Here is a 19,375-nt window from a genome sequence, read left to right as displayed (position 1 = left end):
GACGCTGAGGCCTAAAGTGGGAAGAATCGCACATGAGCCGAGAACCTGGTGTTCCATGCCTCAGGCAGAGCTGTGGGAGTGGCAAGGGGGAGGCTCCGACTGTCTGGGAGAGGGGACAGGAGTTCAGGAAGCAGACTGCCACTGGCCAGGGAGGAGCCTCCACCTGGCTTTGTCTTTGAGGGGATGCAAGCTGGCAGGGAGGCAATATGAACAAGGGGGAGGGGGCTTTGAGGATCCTGAGTCTCTCAGAGCCTTGGGGTCCTTGGAGGCATCTCGATGGCTTCTGTGAAAACCAAGGGAAGGGTGAGCCCCAGGCCCCCACCTGCTTCACTCTGAGCAGTGTGACTATGGCCTGTTTTGCGCAATAGGCTCCCTTGCCTCGTACAAGGGGAAACAGGCTCAGAAAAGGAGGAGAGACAGTCTGAAGTCACACAGATCAGCGCCAGGTCTCCACACCCAAGGTTCTTTCTAGTACGTGGCAGTGGCCATAATGGCACCTGCATTATCCTCTGGGGCCACCTCAAAAGCTAAGAAGCGTACAGAACATGCCCCACACCTACCTTGCCCACCCCTCCCCTGCATTTAGTGGCCATGGCCAGTGACCAACCAACACCCTCCAAATGCCGGGGCCACTTGGGCATCCTCTTTATTGGTGTTGCCCAGGTGCTGGTGCAGAGTCCCTGGGCTCAGGGGCCAGGGCTGTTGGGGAGGGCGCCAATCCCAGAGGCCGCGGGTGAGAAGCTATGTTCTGGCATAAAAAAGAGTTCTTGGAAAAGGCTCCCGTGTCTAGGTGTTGCTGATGGTAAGGGGCGTGGCGTGCACTTCTCAGCCAAAGACACTCTTGGCGGGTCCAGCTTTGGGCTTCTCAAAAACAGTCTCGGTGCCAGTCCGGGCGAGGCTGAACACCGATGGGGCGGCAGAACCAGCTTGCTCTGTGGGGAGGATGGGGAGGAGGTGTAGTCAGGGGCACGGCCTGGCTTCCTAGGGAGGAAAGGCCCCTTTTGTGGGGAGCACCCCCCTGAGCCCACAAGCTCTGAACTCTTAGAAAAAGGACCCATGGGACATTCCCCCCCAACCCCATCCTCCCTCCTACTGACACACATCTGCGCCCCTGGAGCCCATCGTCCCAAGAACACTCACCACACTCCCGCATGACCTGATAGGTCTTGGACTTGATGTCCTGGTTCTTGGTCAGCTTCCCTCGGGCCCCCTTCAGGTCCTCCTCCTTCACAGGGGGGCGCTTCTTCTTGATGGGGGCTTCCTGAGTGCCAGCCTTGGAGAGCCCAGAGCCTCATCTTACAACCTGAGCCTTCGAGGCTGAGAGCCCTTTCCCACCACTGTGCCTTGGCCGAGACCCCTCTTCCCTGCTCACTTAACTCAAGCCAATTCAAGGCCTCACTCCTCTTCCAGGAAGCCTTTCTGACTATACTTCACAGCCCCATACCCCGAGTCTCTGCCCTTTTCCCACAGACTGGGAGCTCTGGGACCATGGCTGTTGTAGCCTCACACATCTGTGTGCCTGTCCTCCCTGAGCCCGTCTTCCAAGGGAGGCAGAGCCTCCTGTGTTTATGCCCAGAGCTCAGCTCAAGACACAGCTGCTAAAGATGACAGCGCCCATCCTCCACCCCCACCCCCTGGCACGAGCAGGGCCTGTGCTGGGCCCTCCTACCTGGGACATGGTGGGTGTGGGGAACTGCTCCCTGGAAGGCAGTGGCTGTGAAAGAGATCTGAGCGGCGCCCAGCCCTCTCGGGTTTATATAGTTGGCTTGCCTGTCCCGGGAAGTCACTCCCCCTCCTCTGACAGCTCCCTGATGATTCAGATCCACACAGCCGCTGGCTTCAGAGTTTATTCTTGGAGATGATGGGGGCTCGCTGAGCACTGCTGCCTGGGGGGCTGCAGTCCTGGTGAAAGCAGACAGCTGGGGAGACCCCGTACCCTTGAGGACAGCTGCTCTCTGGCAGGCGGGAGGTGCTGGGCCTGGCAGCGACTCGTGTTTATGAACGTAGGTCCTGTAACGTGCGTGGGGCACTCCGAGCTGTCCATCTGCGATAGCCCATCCCAGCGTGGGGGGGTGTCCCGAGGGAAAGAGAGGGCCCTGAGCCAGGCTGGACAGCTCTGAGCTTGTTTTTCTCTCTCTTCTACCCCTTCCCTGGATTCCAGAGGAGAGAGACTTCCCGGCCCCACATGGCAGCAGGGCGGAGGGCTTCCTGCATCTGCCGCTGGGGAGCATGTGCTCACACCCAGCTCGCTGGGCTCTCACAGTGGACTCAGAGCATGGGGGCTACCCGTGGCTCACAGGTACAGAAGCTGCTGCCAAGGGAAGCCTGGGAGCCGCTCCACCTGCACTTTTGCTGATGCCCCTGTCCTCTGTCCAGCTCCCAGTGCAAGTTTAGCAACAGGATGAAGGAGGGAGCAAAGCACCCAGGAAGGGCCGAGAGGAAACCATGCTTTGTGGTAAGGGGACCGGTGAGCTGAAGGCAGGAAACAGCACAGAGCCTCTGACTGAGATGAGGTCACCGAAGGGCGCCTGGCCCAAGGACATTTAGGTTGTGAGAGGGTGGGCAAGAGTGAAGCCCACTCAAGGCATGGACAAAGGCACAGGCTCCCTGAAGGTCACTTAGCTCTCCTCTGCTAGTTCCTAACACCCCATCCTTGAAGGGAAGACCCCCGGGGCACAGGACAGGACTCCAAGCCTGAGGTGAGGGAAGGAGTGGATGTGGGTAGGAGGTCAGGGTCCGCCCCATTGGATCAGACATGCCCAAGCTCCTTGTCAGTTTGGGATGGCGAGTATTTTTATCCTTGAAGGCTCCAGGCAGACAAAACCCAACCAGGCACTGATGTCTGGCTGTCTGGAACACCGCTCAGCTGCTGTCAGACCTCATCCCACCCCGATACCCCCTGCCTGGTCCTGGCCCCAGGAGGCCAATGCGAGCCCTGCCAGGCTCCATCCGAGACGAGTGCTGACATGAGGAATGCCTCTGGACGGGCACAGACCCAGGGCTCCAAACAGGGGCCAAGAGGCACTGAGGGCAGGCCTGGTTTGTGAGGGCACTGCTGCTGGCTCCCAGCGCTTCAGCTCGGCCCCCACAGCCAGCTCTGCCCAGGGGGGCACCTGCCTTCCAACCCCGTGGCCTCAGGAACAAGGATGTGGGATGTTCACTCCTCACACTCCATCTCTCCGGCACCCTTCGCTCCTCGGGGGGCGGGGGGGCAGGCAGAGCGGCTTTTACTCGCATTAACAGGGAAGTGGAAATGGCAAGAGTATGTCTGGTTTTTTCCCCTTGGCAGGTTTCGGCTCCCATATCCGCCATAAGGAGATGTCAGATTCATTCTCACTCTGTTTTCTGGGGAGAACCTTCTAACTCACTGGGGACATTTTCTTGACCCCCACTAAGCTGTTTCAACTTCACAGAACACACAACCAACAACCACAAAAGTGATGGTTTCTTTTTTTAAAAAACTGTAATAAGATGTCAAACTTTATTGTAAACCACTTTACAATGTTAAGTACATCGTCTTCTCTTTCATCTCAAAAATGTGTTTCTGTGAATCGTAACACCACAGATTTAACCACCCGTGCTGGGAGGGCAGTGGAAGTCGGTCATGGTTTGCTCGGGTAGGTCTGACTTCTAATAAACTTCATGAAAAGAGAAATCAAATTAAACCAACCCACCCACCCACTCAGGAGCTCAAGGTCCCTCCCCAAGAGCAAAGCTCTTCAGAGCTGCCAACGTTTCACAGGGTAAAACACAGAGCTCTCCACTCCTAGTTGGAAATGTGTGAAACTTCTAAAGGCCAACCCTGCCCCCTGCAAGGTGGCTGCTCTGGCTGACAAGCCGTCTGCATTTGCTTGGCTGCAAAAAGGCCAGTGAATTGCAGTCTGGAGGGCACAGTGAGCTGCTGACAGCTGCTGCTCCCTCCAGGCTCCTGGGGCAGCCTTCAGACGGGGACTCTGGGCTACAGCCTCCAGGCCCACACTGAAGAGGGGAAGAAACAACCTGAATTTGAGCCTTTATATATTTTCCCTTTAAAGGCATGACAGGTCAACATTAATCCATGACTCCTTGTTGTCAGGAAGAGGCACAGATTAAAGCTTGAGGCAGGAGGCCACCAGTGTGCCCGAAGGCTAGTTGACGGGCCTTCACGTGGCAGGTCTTTGGGCTGAGCAGACCAAGAAGCCACTGCCTGGGGTCTCACCCACATCCCACTGTCAGCGAAAGGGAAAATGGGCAACAGCAATGTCTCCCATTCGGATATGACAGTTCTACCTCACCGGGTTATTTCTATCAGTTACAAGAAACTTGTTCATGGCCTTGACTTACAAGTTTCCATTATGGGTGGCTTGGCTGAGGTCCAGATTTGGACAAAGCAGACGGATGGCGCACAACACCCAGTTGGTGTTCCATGGCTTCTCAAGCACAATGATGCTTGCCATGTGGCAGGTGAAGAGCTGCACCTCATAAGGCACCTTGGAGCAGGTGGTGAGGAAGCTTATCCTAGGGGTAAGGCCAAACACATCAGGCCACGCCATTTAGGCCCGCACGCTGACAAGGCCCTGTACGATCAGACTCCCTGTTAGACGTCCATGTCCTAGTTAGCCAGCTACACAACTGAGGCTCAGAGACTAAAGCCCTTTCAAAATCAGGATACAGGGAGAAACCACTGCTCGCTCGCTACCTCTTTGTCCCCCAAACCCACTGCCCAGCAGGCGCTGGGATGAGCCTTGAGATGAGCAGATCATCTGGGGTCTGTATAACCCACAGTTTCCATCCTTCACACCTGTGGCTTCCCCACCCTCGTCCTTGGTTTGGAAACATGAGGAGCTCAAGACTGAAAGTGAAGCTCAGATTCTGGGTTCAGGGAGGTGCAGGAAACAGCTGCGGCCACAGGTTATTCAAACCAAGACAAAACAGGAGGAGAGAGTAAGGCAAGTCAGCGATGCCTGCCACCTACCAGGACCGATGTCAGTCCTGGTCTTCCCAGTGGGGAGCCCCCCACTAACACAGCTGAGAGTGGGAGGGGGGAGGAGCATAAAATGAGAGCAAAGCTAAGGGAGAGTGGAGATGGGCTCCAATCTCACCCTGCTCTCCTCTCCAGCTGCAGGTGCCCACCGTAATAGAGTCGCCGCCCACTGCAATTCAGGTCCCAGCTCCTCTGACCCTCTGGATTCCTACAGGACGACAGGCTGAGAAGGCCTCCGGAAGGCCTGTCCCTCCATGACCCACACGGGTGAGACCGTGGGAGGCAGAGGACAGGCCCAGGATGCCTGGTTTAACAGCGTGGCTCACATGCCACAATTCAGACCCAATCTGTTTGAGTGACACGTTTTTATGTAGGTTTTTAGGTAGGAACCTAAAAAGAAGGTTCTGGGTGGTGTGGCCTCCCTGCACTGATCTCACTTCCAACTCGCACCTTAGCCATGCGGTTCTCTATTCCTAAACTTCCATGACTGCCTCTGGGCTGGGACAAAACACTGGGCTGCTGCTCCCACAGCAGGGCAAGTGCCTGGGTCAGCCCATTCCACTGCTGGGCAGCAGACTCCCAAAGCCACGGGGCCTATGCCCATGCTGGGGAGTGGGGGCCACAAGCTTTGAAGCACCTTGTCCTGCCTGTGGAGGCAGAGAGCAAGCTCGCTCACCTCCACCCGCTGCTCTGGAGGATGCGAGAAACAGGATCACTTGGTCAGACAGGCGTTCTCTAGAAGACGAGTCGAGAACACTAAGCTGACAGGCAAGGCGTAGCCTGAGAGGAAGCCCCCAGCGCTGGGTCCAGAGCCTGGTTCTGAAGGCTGCACCACGGGAGGCGGGGAGGCCAAGACTGTGTTAAACTTCAGATCTGGAGGCTCTGAAGAGAAGCAGGCAACAAACAGGAGTGGCCTCGGAGTCTCAGTTTCTCGGGACACAAAATCCTCTTAACGCTCCTTTTTCCAGCATGTTTCAGTAAGACCTCTGACCTGCCGGCAGAAGTGCCAAGGAACCGGTGGGCCCTGGGCAGAGCCCTTCCTATTCCACCCTCACAGGGCCCTGGATCCACATCTGGACCGGCCACCTCCTGCTCAGGCTTGACCTTTGCAGAACCACCGGGTTTGTTGATTTCAGATGAGGGCCCACCTCCCTTCCTACCGGAATCATTACCTCATCTGATCGTAGATTACCTAACAATATTCCAAATAAAAAATTCCCGACTTTTTCCGCCCACCAGTTCACAACCCATGAAAGGCAAACAAACCCATTTCTTTGGGGATTAAAAAGAGTTTTTAAATACAATAGTATGAAAATATAACTTAAAAATATAAAAGTTAACAGTATACGGAAGACTTAAAAATCTATGTTTTGCCCATGAGTCCCATAGGAAATAAACATACACTCAAAAAACATTAACACTGTGACAGCTCATAAAACCAGCTATAGAAATCAATAGTTACAAAAGCCATTTCGAGTAAGAAAGCATTGCGGTTCCAACCTGGTCAATGTGTAACTTTTAGCCCCCAAACGTGTTACGTCTTCACATTCCCCCGAGCCTTGGCGAAAGGCTCCACCCACGGTCTGTGTGCACGTGAGTTCTCATCCTCGAGGCCACCCGGCCAGACGCAGGACAGGGCTTCTGGGTCCCTCACAACACCGCTTGGGACGACAACACACAAACAAAACGCCTCGCTTGCATATTTGGTCAGTGTTTGTAGTGCAACTGAGTGGGGACCTCCAGCTGCCACGCCGGGCCAGCGGCCTCCCTCCCTCGGGTCACAGTAGTCTAGGAGTGGGCAGAGACCGTGGGAGGAGTGGAGGTAGAAGAGGGGCAGAGAGAGGAGGGGAGGGAAGACGCAGCGGAGCGACCCTCGGCCAACCAGTGGCTGGCCGGGCCCTGACCCGACCCCAGCCAGCTCGAGGATGTGTCATACAGGCAGCCCGAAGCGGTGCTTCTTTTTCTTCGCGGGCTTCAGGGGGGTCAGTCTCCGGAGGTCCTCCTCCACATCGGACTCCTCCATCTCATCATCGGCCGAGATCAGGATCTGAGTGGTGGAGAGGCGTGGCCCTGAGTCACTGCCTGCAGTGCCCTCTTCACCTACCCACCCTGGACCCCAGCACAGAATGCCAGCCTGTCTAGGAGGCCTCAAGTGTCGGGTTTCTTTAGGAGAGGGTGATGGGGAGGCCCTCTTTACAGAGTGAGACAAGCTGGCCCACCCCAGACTTTTTTTTTACACCACGTGTATCCACGGGCTACTGATACCAGTGCTGAGTCGATACGCCTCCCCTCTGCTCCCGCTTCTCCATCCAACCTCCAGCTGCGACCGAACCCCCGTCAGAGCAAACTTAGCCTACGGTCATCCTGGCAAAAAAGCCCAGTCTTCACACATGGAGTCCTAGGTCCTTGAAATTGGTTCAAATACAGCAAAAGCAGACTGAAAAGCCCCGTTCTGAAAGGAAAACACCTGTGGGGCACAACATAAAGCAGGGAGATTTCAGAGTGTCTGCTCTGAGCCAACCTGGTAAACTTCTGAAGACAAACAGAAGACCTCCGCTCTTCTGAGCCCCCAGAACGATGCAGCCACGCAGCTAGGGCATCCAGGGCAGACACTCATTCACTGCCCACCTGCCTGTCTCCAGAGACCTCAGAGCACCAGGGAAGGACTGGCACAGTCCAGGTCAGGACGGAGAGGCCCGAAGCGCACCTGTGCAAGGGGAGCTCATTCTCCTCCTGGGCAGGGCGGTCTCACCACCCCTCCCTGCAGGGCTTCCTGCCTCCAGTCTTGGTCCCCTGATTGAACACTCTGGCTCCCTACCTGCCGCACAAGCACATCCCCATTCCTCACCCTGGATCACAAAGCACCTTGCCCAGCTAGCTCAAACCTTTGCCTGTACCTACTTCTTGTCATTCTGTCCTGCCCTCCGGAATATATGCTACTCTGGCCACAGTGAATTTCACATTAGTACCCAAATGCCAAACCACATGACCACAACTGCTCAGGAGCAGCTGCTTCTGCCTGAAACACTGTGTGTCGTTCACCTAATGTTCACTGCGCTCTTACAACCCGACAGGCCTCATGCCAGATTCTAGGGACACCTAGAGAAGAGACAGGCTTCCCCTCTGTCCTCCATCTAGTCAGCTTTCAAAGCTCCCTCCAGGACGCCCCCAAGAGCTAAACCAACTGTTCCAAGTCCTCACAGAGCTTTGTCAACGCCTCAATCTCAGAACTTATTGCAGAGTGCTACGATGGCCTGTGCAGGCTGTCACCTTCCTTGTCCACAAGTCTGAAGGCCTCAGCCATTTCTGTAGCCCCCATCCCACAGCGCAGTGCAGGTGCAAAGTGAGTACTGTGGGCTGCCTAGGACACACAACCTTGCCTCCAGGCTCCTATTTATGACCACCAATCTCCCTGAAGTCCAAACGTGAACTCAGGAAACTTGAAAATACGGGGAGGTAAGGTTCTCCCTGGGAGGTCTGGCTATTCCTACAGAAGCTTCTTGGTGGCTTAGCCAACACTTCCCTTGTTCTTTGGCGACAGGCAGGGATTCAAACGCCTTGATGCTTAAAGGTCGATGACCAGGCCCACACGTCCTTGACAGCTTCCCTGGAACAAGGCAGCTCCTCCCTTTCCTGTCTTTCTCCACTGACAAGAGGGGCTACTGGAGGTGAGCCACCCGCAACAGATGCTCCAGCTCCCGGCCCTAGGAAGGCCCACAGGACAGCAGGAATGGGTCCAGGCTGGATGGGAGCTGTCAGCCTCCTCTCCTTCCCGCTGGCTAGTGCTGTGACTCAGCACTCAAGAGAAGGACAGATGCAAACACGAGACCAGACCCCTCCTGGGTCAGCGGCACGAGGGCTCGGCCCTACCTCAGACTCCGACTCCTCATGGGACGCGGCCCTTCGGTAGCGGACCTTGCTGCCGTTCCTCGAGTCCTGGTTGGCTCCCCTTTCTTCTAGTTTAGCTTTCGTCCTTCCCTTTCTCATGAGGAAATTGTCCACTACCCAAAACATCAGAGCCTGGGGGAAGGAAAGTGCAGGTTACTCCGGGATAAGCCATTTGTGAAACCAAGCTGAGCAGCTCCACACCCATCCTTCTCACCCCTGCTCCAGATCACAGCATCGAGAACCAGGGAAAGGAAAACATCATGCGGGCCCCCTGCTCTCTTTCTCAGCAGTCTACGAAGAGATTCCCAATCTCTATGTCCCTTCTTCTGTTTCACCCCAAGGGGTTCTGTGGTGGTGACTGATGGGGACAGCCTGCCCCGGGTGCTGCAGCAGTTGGCAGAGCGGGGCCTGAACCAAGGTCTCCGAACTCCTAGTGGGGGCTCCTCCCCTGGGCCGAGCAGTTGGCCAGCACACCTGCCACATCTGTCATCCCCAGGTTCCTTTACCGTTTTCTTATTTCTTAATTTCTAGCCAGAGTGCTCGTGAATTCCTCTTGGAGCCCTGCGGTCAGGAATAAACGACGGGGATGAATTCCTGACGATCTTAATCTAGAAGCTGCTGTTACACACGGGGCAGGGAGGGCAAGACAAAGATCCTAGAACCCTTCATTTTGCACAGAGGCCCCGGAGCAGGGATGTGCATGTTGAGGAAGCAATCCTGCTATTTCCAGGTCCGGGGTGGGGATGGGAGGTGGCAAATGCTTGCATGGAGGGACCCGAGGGCTATAAGGTGTTTTCTCCATCAGACTCAGAATTCTGACAGACACGGGAAGGCAGGGGGCAAACAGGGTAAAAAATGCAACAAGGCACTGACATTGACAAAGAAGGGGACGATCAGCATGACAATGGCCAGCTTCAGGTCTGGGTTTTCAATGGGATTCAACAGGGCCACCTGTAAAGAGAAGTAGACTCAGTGAGGGTGGGGGAGACCCCAGAGAAAGTACGGGGTGGGGGTGGGGGAGTGGGGGGGTGATGCGGTACTGGAAATCACCCACGAGACCTTGCGAGGGGGCTTACCTTAGACACTCCCCCCAGAGCCCTGATGAGAACAGCACCTCACATCCAGGGCCGCACAGTCCCCAGACCTGACTGCTAACAAGGGGCTGACGCCCTTGGAGACCACTGGGAGCAGTTAGTGCTTGAGAGGCGAAACGACGCAGGGACGGGGGACAGGGGTGGGGCGGGAAGCACTTTACGAAGCAGGCACGGGGTGAGACTGGAGAGTGTGAGGAGAGGAGGAGGTTGGTGGGCGCTCATCACAGCTACTAGCAATGAGGCGCCGACCACTTTCTAACAGAAACCCTGCACCCCAACCGCCTCCTCAAGGGCAACAGCTCCCAAAAGCCTTGGTTTATTTTCTTAAAAAAATAAATCTCAGCCACAAATAAAACCAAAGCAGGCCAAGATCTGAGTTACTTGTCCCCAAAGTCTCTTTGGCTGGTTTCCTGTGGGCAGTGGAAGCTTAACTGCACAGCCCTGGGGCCAGAGGGCAGGGTTAGGAACCATGGGAACCTGTGACCAGCCACACTGCCTGTGGCAACAAAAGGCTCGGTTAAACCACTGGCCAAGAGAGGTGTATGAGGAAGCACCTGCAAATGTAGAGAACACCCGCTGACAACACTTACAGTTAACCGACCACCGTAAGCAAGCCCAGGGTGGGGACTGTATTTTCATGGGCTTTATATGTTCCAAGGCTTAATCTAGAGCAGACGTGTATGGCCGAAGTGGAAGGATGCTACGTAAAAAACTGACAAGTTACTGCTCTTGATAGGTAGCCAGGAGCTGCCCCATCAAAACCAATCCAGGTGCATTCATGGAGTTAAAAAAAAAACAACAACAAGCAATTTGGTTTCCCAATAGGGCTGGGGTGGGGGAGTACTGTCTTGCTTAGCGTCTCGAGGAGCTGGTAAAGAACGGAACAAGAGGCAAACCTTCTTCCACTGAAGTATGAGGAGGACAATGAAGACGACAGATTTTTCAAAAATCATGATCACGATGTAAAGGGCACACTGTCCAACCCAGGCTCCGCACTGCAGAGGGTCTCCTGCAGGGAGAGCGGGCTTGGTCACACGGGGCGCAGACACCAATGCCCCGCCCCCCCACTGCCCACAGCTCCTGTGAGCCCTCACACCCCACCCCACCCCAGAGCCCCTGAATGAGCCCTCCAGAGCGCCAAGAATCAGCTCGGCCAAACAAACAAATGTAGGTGTTTTAAACAAAATCAGAGAATTCCTAATTTGGAGATACCAAAGTGGCCTTTCTTTCAAGACAGCCCAAGATATAATTACAAAGCACTAAAGTTAGTAAGTGCCCATTGCTGGAGCTCAGAAAAGCTGGCTCTTTTTGTCCACTGGCAGCAGAGGCTGTGTTAAGCAAGACTGCTATTATTATCCGTTGTTGATTTTTCCAGTGGCTGTAGTGCTACCCATCTTTCCCCCGTCCATGAGCGGGCTGAGGGTTTGAATCATGAAGGCAGCAAATGACCTCTCTGTTTGTCTCCTACCCCTGGCCCACTCTCCCGGCCATTCCTGTTGCCCTCAGCCCTGAAAGCAGAAACCTGACTCTGGGGAAATTCAGATTCTGTCTAGGGGGGCACCCCAGAACACCTTGGGCTGGGGACATGGAAGAAAAGAGAGGAACCTCTAAGGTGAGGAGGGGCTGTGACAAAGGTCCGTCTGTGATCCCATCGGTCACTGTGCTTGAGAAACAGCACAGGAATCACAGGAATACAACAGTCTGCACTGGGGGACACTCAGTGCCTCCAGAAAGTTTCAAAAGGGACTTGATGAAGGGTGGAGGACCCCTCCAGGGAACATCCTACATCCTCAGTGACAGGCAGAACCCATGGGATGGGTGAGTCCCTGGGGAGCCACAAAGGCCTCCAGAGCGGGAGACCCAGGGGAGAGTGGGGGGTGGGGGGACGCCGCCAGGGGCCACTCTGGAAGCCCTGCCGGAGCTGTGTGACCACGTTGGCCCGGAGGGGGCTAGAGAGTAACACTGCAGGGGAGACAAAGGCCCCAATCCAGGCTGTGAGGAGAATCTGGCCTCCAGAGGAACATCCGGCTTCTCATTTGATTCTGCAGTTTCTGCAGCAATCCCTGTCCAGCATGGGTGCCGGAGGCCCGCAGCCTTGCCAGCTGTATGTGGTGGAAACCCAGTGGACACCTTCCGGCAGCTGTAATGGACACAACCCCAGGCCATTCCCTTTTCTGGAAAACCTCTGGAGAAGTGCACAGAAAACATGCCGAAGGACGTCACTGCCTCTTCTGCGGTGTCCTATTTACTTTCACATTTGAGCCAAAAAGCCACTTCAGAAGTGCAATCTCTCCTAACCAGATTTTTTTTTTTTTTCTTCTTTTCTCCGTGGTACGCGGGCCTCCCACCGCTGCGGCCTCTCCTGTTGCGGAGCACAGGCTCCGGACGCGCAGGCTCAGCGGCCATGGCTCACGGGCCCAGTCGCTCCACGGCATGCGGGATCCTCCCGGACCGGGGCACGAACCCGCGTCCCCGCATCGGCAGGCGGACTCCCAACCACTGCGCCACCAGGGAAGCCCTCCTAACCAGATTTTTAATGGAGTTTTGTAATCCTTTCGGTAAACTACCTGACGTTATTGAGGAAAGTCCTCAAAAACAGCAGCTGAAAATACTTGTTAAAAACTGTTTAAGTGAAACGGGGGACAGTCAGACAGAAGCACTTGGTAGGACTGGGACTGAATCCCAATCTAGTCTGAATTGGGACTAGTGTGTTTAAAAGTCAACACAACGAGTTAACATTTAATATCAAAAGAAAATACACTTGCTCAGAGCATGCTCACTCCATTTGCTCCAAGTTTTAAGTGGCCGACAGAAAAAGAAGATGCTTTTCCTTCTCAGGGGGCCTCACACTGCCTCCTGAATTCCACTGCTCTGAGTTTCAGAGCCACAACTTAGAGGTAGCTGCCTCTGTTTTTCATGTAGATGCTTGAGTAAGAAAGTCTAAAAACATGGTGAGGACTTCCCTGGTGGCACAGTGGTTAAGAATCTGCCTGCCAATGCAGGGGACACGGATTCGAGCCCTGGTCCAGGAAGATCCCATAGGCCATGGAGCAACTAAGCCCGTGCACCACAACTACTGAGCCTGTGCTCTAGAGCCCGCAAGCCACAACTACTGAGCCTGTGCGCCACAACTACTGAAGCCCACGTGCCTAGAACCCATGCTCCGCAACAAGAGAAGCCTCCACAACAAGAAGCCCGTGCACCACAACGAAGAGTAGCCCCCACTCGCCGCAACTAGAGAAAGCCCGTGCACAGCAACGAAGACCCAACACAGTCAAAAATAAATAAATAAATAAACAGATAAATAAATACATGGTGGAAAAAAAAAGTAAAAAGTCACATGTGACCCCACTCTCACACACCGTTTCCTCCAAGCATCCAGCCCTCGTAGCCACAGCTGGAGTGAGTGCACATGCGCTGGTTTTTCTGATTTGTTTCATTTGAGAGTCTGTCCACAGCCTCGTCTTTTAAGGACAGACAAGCCAGGCATTCTCGTGTGCTCTGCTTTTTACCACACTGGACACACTGAGGTGCGTGGGCGTTTTGTTTTTGTTGGATTCTTTCCTCAGGATAAATCACAGGGATGGATGGGACCAAAAGGACGGAACACGTCTGTATCTAGAGAGGCCTCTGGAGGGAGCACAAGGACAGGGGCGGGCAGCAAAGCCCACACACCACTGGTGCCCAAAGGACAGAGACCTCGTTTTCAGGGCTTCTGCCTAAGGAAGAGCAGCCCGGTCTTCAGACTGAAGACACCACGTCCTCCCTGGACCCTGTCTCGCCCCTCAGGGCTGTGTGGGCTATTCCCCGCGGACCATGTTCTTGTTAGCAAGTTCACCTTCTCTTCTAGGGACCACGGAAACACCTAGAAAACAAGCCCCTTTTCTTCTCTCACCTGAGAAGAGAGCTCTGTGGCCTACCTGGAACTACTGCCTCAAGTGGATGGGCCGGTAACAGGTGCAATAGGTAGAATAGTGTCCACAACCTAATCCCCAGAACCCGTGACTACGGAGCTACCGTGGCAGAGGCTCAAGGCTGCAAGTGGATTAAGGCTGCTGATCAGCTGACTAAGAGAAAGCATCCTGTCCTATCCAGGTGGGCCCAATGTAATCACAAGGGCACTTTAGAGTGGGAGGAGGTGGGGGAAGGTCAGAGTGATATGATATGAGAGGAACTCAACCTGCATCTGCTGGCCCTGAAAATGGAGGAAGGGGTCATGAGCCAAGGAATGTAGGTAGCCTCCAGAATGTGGAAAAGACAAGAAAACCGATTCTCCCCTTAGAGACTCCAGAAGGAACCAGTCCTGCTGACACCCTGGTTTTAGTCCATGAGACCCATGTCGGACTTCTGAACTACAGACAGTAAGATAATAAATTTGTGTTGTTTTAAGCCACTAGTTTTGTGGTAATTTGTTACAGCTGCAAGAAGAAAACAATAGAAATTGACAGAAATAGAAACCAGGTAACTGACATCCACTATCCTTCCTCAGCCTGGGGAGGGAGGACCCAGATGGTCCTCGATAAAGGGCAGCTTCACGTGGAAACACCCTGGCTTGAAGACTCTGGTTCCCAAAGGCAGGGGTGGGATGACCCAAGGGCAGGGGCTGAGGCAGGCTAAGTGGGTGGAGGAGGGTGGCATGGAAACAAGAGGTTTAAACAACCACTGCCTTCTTCCTTTCAATCTCTCTTAAGGATGCAAACAAAACACGCTGGGAATAGGTGGTACCATAATGTCCAGCGTATCAGGACCAGACTTGGCCTCCACTCCCAGGTCACTGAGTGGCATGACTGGCTATGAGTGGCTCTTTCGTAGCACTGCTCAGCTACAGTTGAGTCGAGAGCCCTGCCTTCCAGAAGGGATCTTAACAGCAAAGAAGAAGCTATGAGCACTGCTCTTGGAGATGGTGGGAGGATTGCATATCTCAGTGTAGTAGCCAAGAGGCCCTCCAAGCTGTGCACTGTCTGGGTGAGCTTCCTGTGTCACTCAACCCCTGTGGATGCCTATCCTATAAATGAGGATGATGTTGCTTTGGTCCATGTGTGCTGTGGTCCATTTCCATCCTCCAAGTTGAGGAGTCAATGACTTGGAGCTTCTCTGCAGCCTTCCCTGGAGACACAGGGGCACACGCTGTGTGTCGGACACTATCTTAAGTCAGTGACTCACCAGGCATCAAGTAACAAGGCTAAGAAAAGCCCTCCCCTGAGCTCATCTCCCATCAATGGAGACAAACAATTACTTAAGATTTCTAGAAATACCCAAGGCACTCACAGCCAGCTCCACGAACCAGCTCCCCTTTTAAATGTCAGTCCCTTGTGAGTCTTCAGCCATGTAGGAGTGAGCGGCCACAGCCATGAGCTCTTTGGGAGGTGTGACCAGGAAAGGAGAGTGGGATCCAGAATCCCACGGTCGTTCCATTACAGAATCCCTCCTTCTTGTCCCACGTGCCCCTCTCATGGCAAAGACTCCACTGATGTTGTTCCCATGAATGGGAGCTCCTGGCTCCAGACAGCAAGGCCTGTTGTGAAGGTGGGAGACAGCTAAATCCCCAGAGCGGGGCAAGGCCCAAAGAAACCCCTCTCACCAGCAGCCCCGTTGAGGGCACATCCAGCTACTTCTCTGGGGGTACCAAGTAAAAGGCACTGCATTTGTGCCCGGAGCCAGCATGAAGGCAGCTTCCTGCCCAGGCTGTATCCCATGGGGTATGACAAGATGGAGTGGGTCAAAGCTGGGCCAGCACCCCTAGGCCACCTGTTTCAAGCTGTGTCTCTGTGAGTTGAGGATTCATCTGGTGTCCCTGGTGACCGTACATGCCAGATGCTGGGGTGGGGGCAGCCCACGGTCAGCAAGGTGACTTGGCCCCGGGGTGGGGGGATGGACACTCCAGTCCTGACCTGGTGAGCCCCAGTAGTGGAATGGCCCAGTGACAGGACAAGCACAGACATGCAGTTGGGAGTTTGGCAACTCCCAAACTGAGAGCCGCCTCCCATCTCTCTAGCGAGGTGGGCAGGTGGTATGAGCCTGGTGGGAAGTGTGGCAGAGTGAGGTGGCCTTACAGCCCTGCAGGTGAGGGCTGTGCCCCTCCCTGCCTCTAGGGTGTCTCCTGTCTCCTAGGAGCCTAGGCAGCGCAGCAGGCACCCACCTGCCTCGGGCATGTGGCAGGAGGTTGGAGCTCAGGCTCCAGAACAAGCCTCTCCACCACACAGAGGACATAGCCACCAGCTCTTGAACCTTCTCCGAACCCACTGGCCTGGAGGGCTGTACGGGGCAAGGAGCAGAGCCCCCTCCAGGAAGCCCCCTCCACAGCCCTGTCTAGCATCCGTGGTACGTTACCATATTCGCCAAAACGCAGGGACTCCCACTGCTGCCACTCCACCAAGACGCTGACGGCGCGCACGCCCATGTAGATGAGCAGCATGCCCACGGTGGCGTCCAGGAGGAAGTTGATGAGGTACCTGTGAGGAGAGGGCACAGTGGCACCATCAGGAAACACCACCCAGGGAGCTGGGCCCACGTGCTTCCAGGGCCAAGGTCAAGGCTGGGGACCCAGCACTGTTTGGTCCTGTTCTGGGAGGTGGGAGCCTCCAGTGTGCCTGTGCAACAGGCTGCAGGGCTCACCTCCGGGAGCCCAGGAAGGCCTCATGCCCCGGGACAGTGCACTGCTCAAAGTGGGTGGAGGAGCGAGCAAGAAAGTCGAAAGCCCTCAAGTGTTCCTGCCAAATGAAGACTGGGACAGAGTGCCTGGAAGCAGCCAAGGAAGCCGGTAGCAAAACAGAACTTAATCGATAAAAATAATTTGTGCCCTAACTGTTCACTCCCTGGAGGCCCAGCCCTCCCAAGGCCCCGAGACAGTGCTGCTGCAGCAGAGCAGTTCAGGAAATGGCCCCCGGGGTTTCCTAGACCAAAGAGGGCAGGGCCACGTGGCCCCTGCTCACCCCTGTGCTTCAGAGCCTGCCATGGAAGCAAGCACGAGTAAGTATTTCTAAAGAGAGAGCTTAACCCCCATGGAAAAGGCAAGATGATGGAGGAAGGAGAGGAGGGTCAGAGGAGCATGCCCACCCTGACCTCTCGTTCTTGTGGGGTCTGTTTTCATCTGTCCGACACACACTCCTTCCCTCACCAAGGAAAGGCCCCTGGCTCACTGGCCTTCCCTCGAGGGCCCTGAACACAGGCTGCAGCTCTCCAGACAAAGCAGGAGACAAGCAGTCACGGGGTCAGGTGCTAGCCCTCTAGATGCCACAAGGCTAGGAAACCCCCCTAGGGAAGCTCTGGATACCACAGAACAACTGCGGCACTGCTGAGTTGCTCAGGCTTGAGACGTTTTATGCAGGCCCGTGGCCCCAACCCCAAGGCCCAGCCTCAGCGGCCTCAGTGACATGCACAGCACTCTGAAACCTGAGGGAGCATGTGCTGAAGGGGGAAGGGGGCGGCTGCGTGTGCCCTGGAGTGGTGAGAAAACTAGAGGGAGGGGACGGCCTTTTCTTCCTGCCTGCCCTTCCTCTTTAAAATCACAAGGGGTCACTCTCAGACCACAGACCAGAGAAGGCATAGCGACTGCTTCCCAGGCAGTTTCTCCAAGTTCACAGCTGAGCTCTGGCCCTAGGCTAAAGCTGCTCTCAGATGCTTAAACTGCATTGGTTTCAAGTGGTTCTGACATCTGGGACCCATCCTGAAAATATCAAGAGAACCTGATACACATGCATGCATTAGTTCATTCATCCCTCACCAAACATTGATTCGAGTTTACTGTGTCCCAGGCCTTAGGAATAAAGACAGAAAGCTCTAGACTCTATATTCAACACAGGTGAGACCGGCAGCCAACAGGGTATCCTGTGGGTCCCGGAGCCAGACTGGCTGGGTTCAAATCCCCGCTCCATCACTCTTGAGCTGTGTGAACTCAATTAAGTCATATAAATCTCTCTGTGCCTCAGTTCTCTAACTGTAAATGAGGATAATCCAAGTATCTATATTGCAGGGCTGTTACGAGGATCAAACGAGTCAACATAACGTGAACAGTGCCTGCCACGTATTAAGTGCTACACAAATGTGCTGTTAGAATCATAGCCCCTCGGATGTCACAAAAGCCAAACTCCCACCCAGAGCAGTATCCCCAGCACGGGGCACCCCTGCAGCCACAGGAAGTTGTTCACCCTCCTCTGTTTGTACATTTCTCCTCTCCCTGAACTGACTGGCTTCCCTTCTAGGTCTGTAGAGTACCAAGATGCTCCAGGTCCAGCCCAACCCTTTCCCCATCTGAAAAAAGTCACAGGGCTATTCAGGGATGATGGGGCTGGAATGGAACCTGCTGCAGCACTTGCTCTTCCACAGGCCAGGACCTCTCCACTCTGTGGGGCAAGGCCTGCTCTGCCTGCCTAGTCTCCCCTCAACAGCTCTTCAACCGACTGCTGGAGCTCACGTGTCTTTCCTATGTTTTAATGACAATATCCTTTGATTGAGCTATTAATATCTTCATTGGCACGTGTCTCTATGACTTCCAACGTTGCATGTACTCATCATCTCATGAAATCTTCATGGTGATCCTGGGGATCTAGATGAGGAAACAGAGGCTCAGGGAAGTTGAGCTGCCTTCCTGCTGATTGGCCTCCCATTCAAGGGCTCTTTTCACCACACCTAACTCCATTTTGGGCCTTTTCTCCTCTGGCTAAGCACTCGACATCTGTCAGCAGCCCCTTCTCCATCCCAGCTGTGATTCAGTTTGTCAAAGTCCACCAGTGACCAAGGCGGCACCAGGAGACAGGGTTCCTCACCCCAGTGCCTCCAGGGTGAGCAGCTGGCTCTCAGCATATCCCGGCCAACCAAGAAACTCCACCAGAGGATGACACAAGCTTGCTGCTGGGCTCAAGGGTTAGAAGGACAAGGCCCTTTCCTAACCAACTCCCCTATGGGAGGATCGCCCTTCCGGTCCCCTGCTGTGGGACTATACCCTAACAGATTACAACCTATCCAGGTCTTAAGGTAAAAAACCCTGGGGAGGGAAGACTTTACAACCTCCTTCTGAATCGGGACCTGAACTAAATCTCAAAACTACACACTGTCACCAAACAAGAGAAGCTTAAAGGAATCTTCCAGTCCAAATGGTCTTAAATATACACTGAACCTCTTGGCAAGGGACTCACCAGCCCTCCACCCCACTCTCCCTCAGAGGCACGGCAGGGCTGGGGGGCATTCCAGGCAGAGGGCAGTGCGAGCAAAGGCAGAGAAGCAGGAGACAGCCGGTGGGGTTGAGGGCCACCGGGAGCAGCCCAGCATGGCTGGAGCACTAAGTCTGAGCGAGGAGGGCAGCAGATGGAGCCAGGATAGGGAAGGGGAGCAGCCTCTTCCACTCCATCTGCTAAGAGTGGCACTGTTCGGGTGCTGTCCGCAAGGAGGACAGGCATCATGACCCAACTGGGGTTTCAGGCAGACAGCTTTG

The 19,375-nt window shown here is 54.7% G+C and overlaps 2 protein-coding genes across 7 annotated transcripts in view; both read right to left on the bottom strand.

Moving 5' to 3' along the window:
- Positions 1-599: 599 nt before the first annotated feature.
- On the bottom strand, positions 600-1,957 carry MUSTN1 (musculoskeletal, embryonic nuclear protein 1). Its single transcript, XM_081246367.1, has 3 exons — positions 1,670-1,957; positions 1,141-1,273; positions 600-932 (listed from the first exon to the last, which is right to left on the bottom strand). The coding sequence occupies exons 1-3, from the start codon at positions 1,676-1,678 to the stop codon at positions 826-828; spliced, it is 249 nt and encodes an 82-aa protein (XP_081102493.1). The 5' UTR covers positions 1,679-1,957; the 3' UTR covers positions 600-825.
- Positions 1,958-3,077: 1,120 nt separating this feature from the next.
- Positions 3,078-19,375, bottom strand: part of LOC308623702 (store-operated calcium entry regulator STIMATE) — a 60,455-nt gene continuing 44,157 nt past the window's right edge. The window contains exons 4-10 of one of the 6 annotated variants that reach the window (XR_014016868.1): positions 16,276-16,397; positions 10,842-10,954; positions 9,725-9,802; positions 8,834-8,983; positions 6,900-7,010; positions 5,082-5,845; positions 3,078-4,497 (exon numbers count right to left, since the gene is read on the bottom strand). Coding sequence is in view for 4 of the 6 variants with exons in the window: in XM_081246362.1 (XP_081102488.1) it covers positions 5,831-5,845; positions 6,900-7,010; positions 8,834-8,983; positions 9,725-9,802; positions 10,842-10,954; positions 16,276-16,397 (589 nt within the window). In the remaining 2 variants the exon portion in view is untranslated. Of the gene's footprint in view, positions 7,011-7,320; positions 7,431-8,833; positions 8,984-9,724; positions 9,803-10,841; positions 10,955-16,275; positions 16,398-19,375 lie in introns of all 6 variants that reach the window. The other 5 variants (XM_081246362.1, XR_014016869.1, XM_081246364.1 and 2 more) reach the window with 5 other exon arrangements.

Source organism: Mesoplodon bidens (assembly GCF_964165515.1).
Source record: "Mesoplodon bidens genome assembly, chromosome: 10".
Taxonomy (NCBI): Eukaryota; Metazoa; Chordata; class Mammalia; order Artiodactyla; family Ziphiidae; genus Mesoplodon; species Mesoplodon bidens.
Note: the sequence above shows the minus strand (reverse complement) of the source record. Positions and strands in the feature narration are given on the sequence as shown.

What these genes read in the sequence shown, in the direction of transcription:
- MUSTN1 (XM_081246367.1), bottom strand. An exon ending in TCAGGTCATGCGGGAGTGTG is followed by an intron (nt 933 to 1,140) that starts GTGAGTGTTCTT and finishes TCCTCCCCACAG; the next exon opens with AGCAAGCTGGTTCTGCCGCC.